Here is a 12,213-nt window from a genome sequence, read left to right on the forward strand (position 1 = left end):
CAATGTATCAATCTACTCTCCATTTCCCATCCTCGTGCCTTTCTGGGCCAAGGTGTCCCGTCCCCCCCAGGCTACCACTCCTCTTTGGGTGTTGGCTTCTCCATTAGAATGTAAGCATCTTGAGGGCAGGGACTGTCTTTGCTTTTTTTGTATTTGTATCCCTAGCACTTGGCACATAGTAAGTATTTAATAAATGCAATTTCATTGATTGATTGATACTACAAATTGCAGAGAAGGTACCTGCACTGTACTAATTGAGGAAGGTCGCTGGGAGCTTCTGACACTAATGAATTCACAGATCCAGTCCATATTCCTAATGTGCTTGACATTTCTTGACATTCCCTGTTCTAAGGCCCCTCCCAGCTCTCACATTCCCTGTTCTAAGAGCTCTCCTAACTTCACGTTCTAGGTTCTGACTTTCTCTCTTCTAAGGTTTCTTCCCACCCCCACCCAGCTCAGACATTCCAGGATCCTTGAAGGTCTAGGGCTCTTACCTATTGCAAGAATGAATGGCGATCGATTCACTCGGCCTTCTCCATTCCCGTCGCGCCTACGCTGCAGTCAGGGAGCGATTAAGGATGACTGTCCTTGCTCCAAACTAGTCCCTTCTCGCCTCCCTAACCCACCCTCGTGCGCACGCGCGCTCTTTGCTCCTCCCCCGTCGGAGTAGTGCGCTTAGCCAATGAGAGGAGAGAGCCCCCGAAGGTTCTTGGGCTTAGTTCCTCTCTGCATATTCATGAGGGGGCGGGGCCGCGCCTTCGGACCTCTGAGGATCGCGCCATGAAGTAGGAGGGGGAGGCGCGCGTGGGGGCTCAGTGGAGGGTGCTGGCTGTGGGGGGGCTGGAGGGATAAGAAGCAGGGCGGATGGGGGGCGCCTGGGTGGGGCACCCCGGGGGCGCGGAGGGCAGGCGGGGCGCTGGACTTGCAGCCAGGAAGACCTGGGTTCGAATGGGACCTCAGAAACGTAGGAGCCGGCTGACCCTGAGCGAGTCATTCGCCTCTGTTGGCCTCAGTTTCCTCATCCGCAAAATGGGGGCATCGGTCTCCAGTGGCTCTGCGGCTTCTTCCAGCTGGAGATCCGGGGGGCGGGGTGGAGAGTCGCCGGCGTAAACTCATGTGGGACGACTGGGGCACTGGAGGCATAACTGCTGGCAGTCAGTGAGCATTTATGCAGCGCCCGCTGTGTGCCGGGCACCGTGCTAGGCGCTGGGGATACAAAGAGAGGCCCCGCCCCCGAGGAATGCCCTGTAATGGGGGAAACCCAAGCAGAGGGTGCACAGCTCCTCTAGACGGGGTCAGTGATTACGGGGGGGGGGAGGCTTCCTGTAGGGGTGCGGGGCTGTTTGGGACCTGGAGGACGCCGGGGAGGAGGAAGGGCACCCCAGCCAGCCGACCTGGGCCTTGTCTAGGTCTCAGTTTCCCCGTTTGTAACCCAGGGTCTGTGACCTTGCTTTTCTAAAGGTGGGAGGGGGCTGGGGCAGGAGGGCACTGAATGCCAAGCAGAGCACTTTGCATCTCCTCGTGGAGGCCATGGGGAGTCGGTGGAGCTTACTGAGTGGGGGAGGGGCCGACAAGCCCAGACTGGGCTTTAGGGAAATCCTTTTGGTGGCCGAATGAGGATGCAGGGAGTGAGGGGAGACCCGGGGCGGCAGACCCCCCCCCCCAGCAGTCCAAGTGGGGGGGCAGCGTGGCAGCAGAGTTGTGGCAAAGGTCACATCAAGGCGCTGGTGACCCCTTAGACGAGCCTGGGGTCCAGGGTGACCCCTAAGCTGGGAGCCTGAGTCAGGGTCTTGGCGGTGCCCTCTACAGTAATGGGGGGTAGGGGGGAGATGGCGCGTCCAGTCCGGGCGTGTTGGGTTTAAGAGTCTGCTGGACCCCCAGTTCATGGCAAGTGCCAGCGTGGAGGCGAGCAGAGTGTGGGGCAGGGAAGGGGGATGTGAGTGACCGGTAGACTTATACAGAGAGAGGAGAAGAGGGCCCAGGACAGCTCCGGGGACCCCTAGGGTCAGAGGGCGTGATCTGGAGGAGGAGCGGTCAAAGAGGCAAGAGGAGAGTGGGGACAGGGGATGTCCAGAAAGCCAAGACAGGAAGGGGGGAGGTGGGGGGGAGGACCCACAGTGTGCTGCAGAGGGGTCCCAGGCCCCGGGTCACTGATGCTCACCTTCCCTCGCCCCAGGCTGAATGTCGATGGGCTCCTGGTCCACTTCCCCTATGACTACATCTACCCCGAACAATTCTCTTACATGTTGGAGCTCAAGCGGACCCTGGATGCCAAGGTACCGGCCCCCTGCAGAACCCAGCTCCCAATCCTTCTTGCGGTCAAGCACATTGCTCTAAGGAGGGGTCAGCAGACTCCCTCAGCTTCCCCGGGTGGTCCAGGCACGAACAGGAGTAAGGACCCCTGGGCCAGAAGCTGTCTGAGGGCGCAGTGATTAGAGTCAGAAAGACCCGAGTTCAAAGCCAGCCTCAGACACTTACTGGCAGTGTGACCAGGCAAGTCACTTAGCCAGCCTCAGTACATGTAGAAGGTGCTTAATAAATGCATTTTTCCTCCTAAGGGCCTTTCCAGCTGTAACTTTCTGTAATTCTGAGGTTTTGATTCTTAAACTTGTAATATTTCATCGTGCTCAGATTCAAACACTATGTTTAGAAGATGATTATGTTTCTTGGGGTGGGCACACACAGGGTCACGGGGTCCTCGAGATGCCCTCGGGCACTGGCAAGACCATCTCCCTCCTGGCCTTGATTGTTGCATACCAGCGGGTGAGGCAGTACTTGGGCCTGAGGCGGGGGAAAAACTGGGGGTGGGAATTGGGGTGGCAGGTCTGAGCTGGAGAGCGGGCTGATCCCTACCTGGGGCTCTCCCTTACCCTGCTCCCCAATTCGTGGGCAGGTTCACCCCCTGGAAGTAACCAAGCTCATCTACTGCTCAAGGACTGTCCCTGAGATTGAGAAGGTGGGTCTCTGGCGAAGTCAGGGGCAGCTTTAGTCTGGGCCACCAGGAAGCCATTCCCGTGACCGTTTGCAGTTTCCTGGGCCTGGGGAGTGGGGATGGTGTGGTGCAGCCCATCTCTGCTGCTGGGAGGCAGGCTGGCCCCCTGGGCTGGGCAGTGGAGACAGAGATGACTGGGAAGGGGGGGCTTCAGCTGCCCTCTCCTCCCCTCCTCCTTCCCTGAGCCAGGTGATTGAGGAGCTCAGGAAGCTGATGGACTCCTATGAGAAGCAGGAGGGAGAGAAGGTGCCATTCCTGGGCCTGGCCTTGAGCTCTCGGAAGAATCTGTGCATTCACCCGGAGGTGAGGGACCCTGAGCCCTGGGGTGGGAAGGGGAGGAGGGGCCAAGGGGCAGGGATTCCACTTCTACTGTGGCACTTTGTGGTCTCGGGTAAGCTGGCTTCCCCACACTGGGCCTCAGCTACCCCATCTGTAAAATCGAGAGAACTAGACAATTTCTGAGGACTCCTCTAAGTCTGACCTGTTCAACTGGAGCATTCCTTGTTCCAAGGACCCTCCCAGCTGTGACATTCTGTGTTCTAGGATCGCTCCCAGCTCTAGCCTCCTCTGTTCTAAGGGGCTTCCCAGTTCTTATATTCTAAGGTCTGAGAGCCCTTTCTTCTCTCTCTTTCTCCTCTTCCCTTTGTCTCTCTCCTCATCCCGTGGTCGCTGGAAGTCCAGGAAGGTCCCTGAGTAGGGGAGGGATAAGGTTCTGAGTCAGAATGTAGGAATGTGAATCTGGAGGCCAGACTCCCTAGGGGTGGAACAAACAAAAGGCCTTCAAGTCTAGAAGTGGGGTGAGCCCTGAGCTCTCAGGGCTCTCTGCGTGGGTCCCTTTGCAGGTGACCCCCTTGCGGTTTGGAAAGGACGTGGATGGGAAGTGTCACAGCCTGACGGCCTCTTATGTGCGGGCCCAGCACCAGCAGGACGCCAGCACCCCTCACTGCCGCTTCTATGAGGTGCCTGGGGTTGGAGGGTGGGAGCGGCCCCATTCGGGGGGGATGTCCAGCTCTGTGCTCAAGGAGACCTTTCCCTGCCCCCAGGAGTTTGATGCCCAAGGCCGCCAAGTGCCCATCCCCTGGGGCATCTACAACCTGGACGACCTGAAGGCCTTTGGACTACAGAAAGGCTGGTGCCCGTACTTCCTTGCCCGGTACTCGGTAAGGGTGTGTGTGTGTGTGTGTGTGTGTGTGAGTGATGGAGGTAGGTGGGGTAGGGTTGATGTATGAAGTACTTGAATGTCAGGTAGGAGGGAGCCTAGTACATGAAATGTCAGGTGGCGTGGGTCTTATAATATGGAATGTTAGAGGTGGAAGGAGCCTCAGAACATAGAACATCAGTGCTGGGAAGGGCTTTAGAACAGGGAGTGCCAGAGGTGGGAGGGGCCTCAGAACACAGAACTTCAGTGCTGGGGATGCCGGAGGTGGGAGGGCCTGGCATCCGCTGACTCTCCCCCACATTCCTCCGTCCCCTCCCCCAGATCCTTCATGCCAACGTGATCGTCTACAGCTACCACTACCTTCTGGACCCGAAGATCGCTGACCTCGTTTCCAAAGAGCTGGCTCGGAAGGCTGTTGTGGTCTTTGATGAGGCCCACAACATTGGTGAGCGGGATGGCCGGGGACGCCCCCCTTTCCCACCCTGACCCACTCCGGGCTGGTGACCCCAGCTGTGCCTTTTGTCCTTCAGACAACGTGTGCATCGACTCTATGAGTGTGAACCTGACCCGCCGGACCCTGGACCGCTGTCAGAACAACTTGGAGACGTTGCAGCGCACGGTTCACAAGTATGGAGGGGCCCCGGGAGCTCTGGTGACCCTGCCTCCACACCCCCTAACTGACCCTGAGCCCCAACCCAGAGCCAACCCAGGCCCCGGGGCTGGCCTCCCTCTGCCTCTGGCTCTGGCCAGGCACCGGATGTCCCACAATCCTGCCTGGTGGCTGAGATCCGAGGGTCCCCTCTATTCAAGGAATGAAGATGGTCAGAGTGGCAGGAAGAGCCTTTGGAGTCAGAGGCCCTGCGTTCAAGTCCCACCTCAGCTCTTTACTGACTTGATGACCGTGACAAATCCCTTAACTTCTATGGGCCTCAGTTTCCTCATCTGTAAAATGAAGGGGTCACATTAGAAGTGGGAGAGATAGAACCCAGAGTGTTGGAGGTGGGAGGGGCCTTAGAGGCCATCAGCCTTCTTCACCCTTCCATTTTACTGAGGGCGTACTGAGATACCAACAAGGGAATTGGGGTGTGCAGAGGGATAAATTGGGGTGCCAACAGAGGAAAATCAGGGCATTGAGAGAGAAATAGGGGGAACAAGGGAGATAAATTGAGGTGCCAAGATGGTGACATTGGTATACCCAAAGACTTGTCTGAGGTCTGACCAGAGCCTGCTGCCTGGAGAATTCCCTAAGACAGCAGGAAGCTCACCCCAAACTGCTGGGTCCAAGGGCAGAGACCAGGCATCAGCTCCTGCCCCCAGATCTTTGCCCCACCCCCCCAATTCCTGTGGGCTCCCCCATCCCCCCAGGATCAAGGAGACAGATGAAAAACGTCTGCGGGAGGAATACCGCCGCCTGGTGGAGGGGCTTCGAGAGGCCAGCTTAGCCCGTGAGACTGACGCCCACCTGGCCAACCCGGTCCTTCCCGACGAGGTGTTGCAGGGTGAGGAGAGGTCCTGGGCGCCCTGCTGTCCCCATCCTGGACTCGGCTGAGATGAGGAGAGGCGGGGCAGGGGGCAGGAGGGAGGCCTGGCTTCCTCCCCTCGTATACTGTGGGATGTTCCCTTGGGCCTGCCGAGTGAGGTGGTTAACCTGGATGTCTCTAACGTTCTTTGGGCTCCGAGATTCTGTTTCCCTGCCCCCAGATGGTTCCTAGTCCAGCTGGCGTGCAGTGATTAATCCGCCCGTGGTGGACCGTGGTTCCCCATGTAGAGAGGGGTTGGGTCTGCAAGGTCCATGCGGCCCTCCAGCTGTGGTCAGGAGCTGGCCTGACCTGGGTCTGGCGCCTGCGGTGATGGGGACGGGCTGTCTCATATCTCCCTCTCGCCCCCCACCTGTAGAGGCAGTGCCTGGCTCCATCCGGACGGCGGAGCACTTCCTGGGCTTCCTGCGGCGCCTGCTGGAATATGTCAAGTGGCGCCTCCGGACGCAGCACGTGGTCCAGGAGAGCCCGCCAGCCTTCCTGGGGGGCCTGGCCCACCGTGTCTGTATCCAGCGCAAGCCCTTGCGGTGAGCCCCAGCCCCCTCGCTGACCCCCCGGCCCTTGGGCCTCCTTGTGGAGGTGCCCAGATCCCTTCCCTGATCATTTCCCTTCTCAGGTGTCTGTCTCTTTCTCTGGGCAATGAGGGAGTTGGGCTGGCTGGCCTCTGACCTGTGGCCCCAAGGTCCAGCTTTCCCTTTCTCTGGCCCTCTGCCTACTCGTCACCTCCACCTTCAGGACAGTTTTACTGTCCTGACCCCAATGGACGCCCCCCGCCTCTCTGAGCCCGGCCTTTCCCTCTCCTGTCTCCCCCCAAGTCTGATGCATCTGATGTGGCCTGGGCCTGGGCCCGGGCCTGACCTCCCCCTGCCCTCGCCTCCCTCCCTCGCCCCTTAGGTTCTGTGCAGAGCGACTGAGGTCTCTGCTCCACACGCTCGAGATCGCGGATCTGGCCGACTTCTCCCCCCTCACCCTCCTCTCCAACTTTGCCACGCTGGTCAGCACCTACTCCCGAGGTGAGCCCCACTCTGCTGGCTCCGGCCTTCCCCTCTTCCCTTCTCAGGGGCCTCAGTTTCCCTCCTACAGAATGGGGCTAGCCTTGATTGTCTCCCAGTGCCTTCCCAGCTCTGACATTTGGGGGTGCCTCTGTCACACTCGTAGTTGGGGTGCTTAGCAGCCCGGCTGTTCTGAATCAGCAGGAGGGTGGCAGAGATTGGGGGGGGTGACATGTCCCCCTTCCACAGTCTGGCTTCTGCTTGTCCATCCCCTCCTCCCCCACACCTCCAGGACATGGCTCTATGTGGCCCATCTGTTCTCACTAATTCCTGGAGATTAACCCCAGGGAATCAGGGCAGGGCCTTGACAGCATGGAAGGAGGGAGGGAGGGAGGGAGGGATGGACGGATGGATGAGTGCTGCCTTGTGCTCCACTCCCCCTCAGCTGGGTTCACCTCGATTTGGGGTTGGGTGGGGCCCCAGGCACACTGGGCCTCACCCTCCCTCCCTGGCCCAGGCTTCACCATTATCATTGAGCCCTTTGATGAGAGGACCCCAACCATCTCCAACCCGGTGCTGCATTTCAGGTGAGGCCCCTCACTCCCCCTCCCCTTTCCCCTTCCCCTCTACCCTGCCCTCTGGACAGCCGCCCTGACCTCTCTCTCCCGCATCCCTCGGCAGCTGCATGGATGCCTCCCTGGCCATCAAGCCGGTGTTTGAGCGCTTTCAGTCTGTGATCATCACCTCAGGGGTAAGACCCCTGTCCCCCTCCCACAGGCTCCTCATCTCCTCACGTTCTCCTGCCACCCTCACTTCTGAGTGACAGCATCAGGACCTTTCTGGACCTCAGTGTCCTCATCTGTAAAATGGGGTTGATAAGAGCACCATGTCACCAGCTGGTCGTGAAGGTCGAAGGAGATAATAGATTCTACCAACCGGGAAGCGCCCCATAAGCGCCAGCTCTCATTAGTATTCTCGTTCTTCCTGACTCTGGTCCCCTCCCTCCGTTCTGTGCTTGGCCGCTCAGTCCCCTAGCCCTGTAGCTCGCCTCGGTTTACCCCGTCTGAGCCTCCATGTCTGCCTCTGCTGTTCTGTCCTCTGCTCACCCTCCAGTAGTTCCCCAGTGCCCTCAAGTCCTTCCTTTGGGCCTTACTTTTCTGTTCTTCCCTGGGACCTCCAAGGCTCCTCTCTGGTCCCGTGGGTCCCTGCAGCCCCCAGTTCTGCCCTGTTTCTCAGCCGTCCCCATTACACAAGCCTCCAAGACCCCTGAGCCTCCATCAGCCTCTAGGGCAGTGTTCTGTCCCACCCAGGCCTTTCCTGACATCCCCTCATTACCCCCAAGACCTGTGAGGGAGTGAATAGTTCTGGTGACCTCATGTCACCTTGGTCAAGCCAAGTAAACGAGCATTTATTAGGGGGGCCCACAGTGTGCCAGGCACTATGCCAAGCTCTGGGGATACAAGAAAGGCAGAAGTTGTCCCTGCCTCCCCCAGGAGCCCCATCCTCCTGGTCCTCAGTGTCACCACAGGCTCCCAAACCCTCTGCCCCGGCCTCTGACTCTCTCCCCTGCTCCCTTCTCTCCCTGGGCCTGTGTCTCCATCTCACAAGCCCAGTACCCCCAAGCTTGTCCCCCGGACAGTTCTCCCCGCTGCTGAATGTGCCCCACCACCCCAGAGCCTCTGGGAGGAAATAGCCCTGCTCAGCCCGTCTGCCCGAACCCTGTAGTCCAGGGGTATTGCAGCAGCCCCCGGCCCCAGGCTCTCCTGCAGATCCCAGTGACGTTCCTGAAGGGCAGGTCTGACCACGTCTCTGCTTGCTGTCCGTACTGGGCTCAGACCATCCAGTGTTAGTGCAGGCGGCCCATTTGCAGTGGTCATCCCCCACGCCTGCAACACCCTCGCTCCCTTCCGTCACATCTGCAGATATCCAGACTGGACTCTAGCCCCTCAGTGTCTCTGCCAGAAGCATTCATTCGGATTCCCATGGCCCCCAGGCTCTCCCTATCTCCCTTCCACAGGGGCCCAGACCCCCCCCCGTGTTCTTTCACTGTCTTCCTTAGTGGTCTCCTGGGTCTTCTCATCTTCCTCAGTCCCTTGGCCTCCCCAGAGCCCCCAAGGCCCCTCCACCTGTGCATCTCTGAGCCTCCATCTCCTTCTGTCTCCTCTCAACCCAGACCCTGTCCCCTTTGGATATCTACCCCAAAATATTGGACTTCCACCCTGTGACCATGGCAACCTTCACCATGACCCTAGCCCGGGTCTGCCTCTGCCCCATGGTGAGTGTGGGGGTCCGGAGGTCCCTGAGGGTCCCCCCACCCCAGGTCTGTTCTCTTTGGGAAGCCGGGGGCTGCGGGATGGGGAGACACAGCTTCCTCCTCCTTCCCTTCACTTCCAGCCCAGGCTCACGGCTCATAGCAAGCAGACGGTCTCCAGGCCTAGCCCTGACCCAGAGTGAGCCCTGCCTGCCCACTGGTCAGAGGGGCAGGAAGACCTGTCCTAGCTGGCCTCCATCTACGGTCCCATAATGCTTCCCTCTCTCGGTCTTTCCAGATCGTTGGCCGAGGCAATGATCAAGTGGCCATCAGCTCCAAGTTTGAGACCCGAGAGGATATCGGTGAGTCGCCATTGAGAAGCCTGGGAATGGGGGTGGGGAGCTCACTGGACGTCTTGGGCGGGGGCGGGGAGCAGGCCCAGCTCTGACCCTCACTGGTGGCTGCAGGAAGGACAGTCAGCCAGACTGAGAGAGGGTCTGGCCTCTAGGGGGTTGGGGGCTGGGAGAGGGGCTCCCCGGCTCTCTGGGTGGGAGGGGGGCCAGGCAGGCCCCTCAGGATGGGAGAGAGCCTGTCGCTGAGCCTCGGGGTCAGGAGGGGGGCTGTCCACAGGGCCAGGGTGTGGGGGGAGGGAGGTGGTCCATTTCTGACTGGAGTGGGCTGGCTCTCCACAGCTGTAATCCGGAATTACGGGAACTTGCTCCTGGAGATGTCCGCTGTGGTCCCTGACGGCATTGTTGCCTTTTTCACCAGCTATCAGTACATGGAGAGTACCGTGGCTGCCTGGTATGAGCAGGTGAGCCCCCGACCTTGGCCTTAGGGTCCCTCCTTCTTCCCCAAGGCCCAGCTGGCCGGCTCTTAGGCCTTGTGCCTCCAGCTCTTCCCCTTACTGTCTCCTCCCAATGCCCAGGGCATCCTGGAGAACATTCAGCGGAACAAGCTTCTTTTCATTGAGACCCAGGATGGAGCAGAGACGAGTGTGGCCTTGGAGAAGTACCAGGAGGTAAGAGATGCTAGGCTGTGCCCTGGCCCTGGGCAGCAGGGAGGGGGTGACCTTGGATAAGTCACTTCTCCCAGGACCTCGGTCTGTAAGAGAAGGGGGTTGGCCACGATGACCTCTGAGGTCACTCCAGCTTGAAAGCCAGCAGTCGAGGTCCATCCTTGCCCCATCTCCCAAAGCTGCTGGGGGGAGTCTGACGCCTCTGTCCCCTGCAGGCGTGTGAGAATGGCCGAGGGGCCATCCTGCTGTCCGTGGCCAGAGGCAAGGTGTCCGAGGGCATCGACTTTGGTGAGTGTGCTGTCCCCCCAGCCCCTAGGGTCAGGGCGGGGCCTGGGAACAAGGAATGATGTGCCTCACCCACCCCACCCTCCTTGGGCACAGACAGAGGGCAGGACCGGGGAGAGCCGCACACAGTGTCTCCTTCTCTGCTCTGCCCGAGTCATCCCATTTGGCTGGGCAAGGCTGGGCCCAGGGCCCAGTTTCTCTACCTCGCCCCACCCTCCAACCACAAATACTCTTCTCTCCCTCGGCCCGTCACCCCTCAACAGTCCACCACTATGGCCGGGCCGTCATCATGTTTGGTGTCCCCTATGTCTACACCCAAAGCCGAATTCTCAAGGTGAGTAGGAGGCTGGAGGGAGGGGAAGGAATTTGAATGTTAAACCACAGAATGTCTGAGCACATAGCAGAAATTGAGTGTTAGGAAGATCCTTAGAATGTGGAATGTCAGAGCAGGGAGGGCCCTTAGAACAGGGAATGTTTGAGACCTCAGAACATAATATCTCAGAGTAGAGAGTCCTTAGAGACCATCTGGGTTAGCCCTCTTACTTCACAGATGGGGACACTGAGGCCCTAAGTGGTGAGGGGACTTGTCCAGAGCTCTGGGCTGAGCCCCCTGGACCCAGGCCTCCTGATCCTGCGGCCATGGTCCAGCTCAACTGAGGGCAGGGGGTGTGGGGCCCAGGCCTGCGAGGTGGTCATTTGTGGGAGGTGCCCTGCCAGGGGGGTAGTTCCTGACCAGGCAGCCCCCTGCCTCCTCCCACACAGGCCCGCCTGGAGTTCCTGCGTGATCAGTTCCAGATCCGAGAGAATGACTTCCTGACCTTTGATGCCATGCGACACGCAGCCCAGTGTGTGGGCCGCGCCATCCGGGGCAAGACTGACTATGGGCTCATGATCTTTGCTGACAAGGTGGGCAGCCGGCTGGGTCGAGCTGGGCGGGGGCCGGGGTCCCAGGGGTGCTCCCTGCGAGGCAGGCCATGAGCCTGAGCCCCCTCCTCACCCTAGCGCTTCGCCCGGGCCGATAAGCGCGGGAAGCTCCCTCGCTGGATTCAGGAGCACCTGACAGACGCCAACCTCAACCTGACGGTGGACGAGGGCGTGCAGGTGGCCAAGTACTTCCTGAGGCAGATGGCCCAGCCCTTCCACAGGGTGAGCTGCCCTGGTTCTCCCCCCAGCACCTCACCCCCAGCCTGGGATCCCCTTCTTCCTTCTCCAGACTCTGCCTGGAGCCTTTGCTCTGCTTCTCCCTCACCTCCTCCAGGGCCCGTGCTCTTCCACCACTATTCTCAGTCCCCATGGCATCAGGCCCGTAGCTGGGGGCTCAGGCTCTGGGGTGACAAGGGTGAGGGAGGCCCCGCTTTTCCACTAGGGCATAGGAGTGTTCTGGGCCTATTGTAGAAGGCGGCAGCTGGCCGTGCTGTACAGATGGGTAAACTGAGTCCAGAGAGGGGCAGATCCACAGATGATCCGAGGGAACCTAGGTCCCCGGGGTGCTGCATCACCCGTGGGAGTCTGACAGATGCCCCCTCAAATCCGCTCCCCAGGAGGACCAGCTGGGACTGTCTTTGCTGAGCCTGGAGCAGCTTCAGTCCGAGGACACTCTCCGCCGGATAGAGCAGATCGCCCAGCAGCTGTGAAGGGGCTGGCCCCAGACATGAGGGAGTGGGGCAGCCTTGGGGCAGGGATAATAAAGTTTTTGGGTTTTTTTTAAAGGCTCGCCTCTCTTTTCTGGGAGGGACTATTGGCCTGGACCCCTGGGTGCTGTAATAGCCCAGTGAGGAATCAGGAAGACCTGAATTTGAATGCTGCCCTGGACACTTAACTAGCTGTGTGACCCTGGGCAAGTCCCTTCTCTTGGCCTCATTTTCTTCATCTGTAAAATGGGGATAATAATAGCAACACTCTCCCCACCCCCTCCCTGATCAAAATGAGGTGCTATTTCTCAAATGCTTTGCATACCATAAAGCTTTATGTAAAGGCT

The 12,213-nt window shown here is 59.4% G+C and overlaps 1 protein-coding gene across 2 annotated transcripts; it reads left to right on the top strand.

Annotated features, from left to right (window-relative positions):
• Positions 1-689: 689 nt before the first annotated feature.
• Positions 690-11,944, top strand: ERCC2 (ERCC excision repair 2, TFIIH core complex helicase subunit). Of its 2 annotated transcripts, none has more exons than XM_020980134.2 (23): positions 690-785; positions 2,177-2,276; positions 2,686-2,763; positions 2,894-2,956; positions 3,182-3,295; positions 3,835-3,951; positions 4,036-4,152; positions 4,473-4,596; positions 4,682-4,778; positions 5,517-5,650; positions 6,048-6,216; positions 6,584-6,702; positions 7,199-7,268; positions 7,363-7,432; positions 8,855-8,956; positions 9,231-9,294; positions 9,625-9,746; positions 9,861-9,953; positions 10,166-10,238; positions 10,499-10,569; positions 10,998-11,141; positions 11,238-11,381; positions 11,777-11,944. In XM_020980134.2, the coding sequence occupies exons 1-23, from the start codon at positions 781-783 to the stop codon at positions 11,867-11,869; spliced, it is 2,283 nt and encodes a 760-aa protein (XP_020835793.1). In that variant the 5' UTR covers positions 690-780; the 3' UTR covers positions 11,870-11,944. The 2 variants fall into 2 exon arrangements, with proteins under 2 accessions (XP_020835793.1, XP_020835794.1); XM_020980135.2 differs by lacking the exon at positions 690-785 and adding an exon at positions 925-1,294.
• Positions 11,945-12,213: the final 269 nt, after the last annotated feature.

Source organism: Phascolarctos cinereus, unplaced genomic scaffold, assembly GCF_003287225.1.
Source record: "Phascolarctos cinereus isolate Bilbo 61053 unplaced genomic scaffold, phaCin_HiC Scaffold_726;HRSCAF=1367, whole genome shotgun sequence".
Lineage (NCBI taxonomy): Eukaryota > Metazoa > Chordata > Mammalia > Diprotodontia > Phascolarctidae > Phascolarctos > Phascolarctos cinereus.